This window comes from Hevea brasiliensis, chromosome 18 (assembly GCF_030052815.1).
Source record: "Hevea brasiliensis isolate MT/VB/25A 57/8 chromosome 18, ASM3005281v1, whole genome shotgun sequence".
Taxonomy (NCBI): Eukaryota; Viridiplantae; Streptophyta; class Magnoliopsida; order Malpighiales; family Euphorbiaceae; genus Hevea; species Hevea brasiliensis.
The window spans coordinates 28,859,065-28,860,791 of record NC_079510.1 but is presented as its reverse complement, the minus strand read 5'-3'; the positions used below and the strand labels follow the sequence as shown (position 1 = coordinate 28,860,791).

Genomic DNA, 1,727 nt, shown 5'->3' with positions numbered 1-1,727 from the left:
ATAAGGTTTGGACCTTAGTTCCTAGGCCAAAGGACCATCCATCTATAAGCACCAAATGGGTATTTAGAAACAAATTAGATGAGGATGGAAACATAACTAGGAATAAAGCTAGGTTAGTAGCCAAAGGCTATAACCAAGAGGAGGGCATTGACTATGATGAAACCTTTGCCCCCCGTAGCCAGATTAGAAGTCCTTAGAATCTTGCTTGCATATGCATCATGCATGAATTTTAAGCTTTTTCAAATGGATGTTAAAAGTGCTTTTCTAAATGGTTTTATTGATGAGGAGATATATGTTGAGCAACCTCCTGATTTTGAAAATCATGAGTTTCCAAATCATGTTTTTAAATTGACTAAAGCCTTGTATGGTTTGAAACAAGCTCCTAGAGCTTGGTATGAAAGGCTTAGTAACTTTCTTTTACAACATGGTTTTTCAAAAGAAAAACTTGATACAACTCTTTTTGTTAAAAATCATGCAAATGACATCCTAGTAGTACAAATATATGTTGATGATATTATATTTGATACTACTAATGAGTGTTTGTGTGAAGAGTTTGCTAATACCATGAAGAATGAGTTTGAGATGAGCATGATGGGGGAACTCAAGTTCTTCCTTAGGCTTCAAATCAAGCAAGCTAGGGATGACATCTTCATCAACCAAGCCAAGTGCACTAAAGAATTGATGAAGAGGTTTGGGATGGAGAATAGCAAGCCAAGTAGAACTCCAATGAGCACAAACACCAAACATGACAATGATGAAAAAGGAAGATCGATTGATGAAAAGCTCTATAAAGGTATGATTGGTAGTCTCTTATATCTCACAGCTAGTAGACCGGACATTATGTTTTTTGTATGTTTATGTGCACATTTTCAATCATGTCTTAAAGAGTCTCATTTGCATGCTGTTAAACGTATTCTCAAATACTTGAATGGTACATTGCATTTAGGTCTATGGTATCCTAGAAATGCATCCTTTGATTTATGTTCCTACTCGGATGCCGACTTTGCTGGAAGCATCCTTGATAGGAAGAGTACCTCAGGTACTTGTCAACTCCTGGGACACTCTTTAGTTTCTTAGAGTAGCAAGAAACAAAACTCGATTGCACTTTCCACGGCCAAAGCCGAATATGTAGCTGCGGGTCTTTGTTGTAGCCAAATACTTTGGATCAAACAACAATTGAGAGACTTCAAAATATCTCTTGATCACATACCTATTAAATGTGATAACACAAGTGCAATCAATTTGACCAAGAACCCCATACAACATTCTAGAACCAAGCATATAGACATTAGACATCATTTTATACGTGATCATGTATTGAACGGTGATGTTGTTCTTGAGTTTGTTGATATACATCACCAATTAGCTGATATCTTTACAAAACCTTTGTGTGAAGATAGGTTTAATTTCATTAAGAGAGAATTACGCATGCTTGACAACCTTGATGCTTGAGATTGTGATTTACTCTTCACATTACTGTTTGTAATGCCCTCACTTTACGTAGTCCGTACATTCGACTGCTTCGATGACCTAATGTCTATCCGGACAAGTCAGGATGTTTGGAACTATACTTCAGTGATAATAAACAGGCATAAAATGATTAAATAAATAATAAGAAAGTACAAGAAAAATTAAGGAAAAACAAAAGAGATAAAGTGCAATTAGGTTAAACGAGCCAGAAACCGTAGCGATGGGTGACCGCACCGGGAAGTTACGGCGAAGACCGT

General features: G+C 36.7%; 1 protein-coding gene across 1 annotated transcript; it reads left to right on the top strand.

Moving 5' to 3' along the window:
• Positions 1-591: 591 nt before the first annotated feature.
• Positions 592-1,077, top strand: LOC131175842 (uncharacterized mitochondrial protein AtMg00810-like). Its single transcript, XM_058140516.1, has 2 exons — positions 592-793; positions 887-1,077. The coding sequence occupies exons 1-2, from the start codon at positions 592-594 to the stop codon at positions 1,075-1,077; spliced, it is 393 nt and encodes a 130-aa protein (XP_057996499.1).
• Positions 1,078-1,727: the final 650 nt, after the last annotated feature.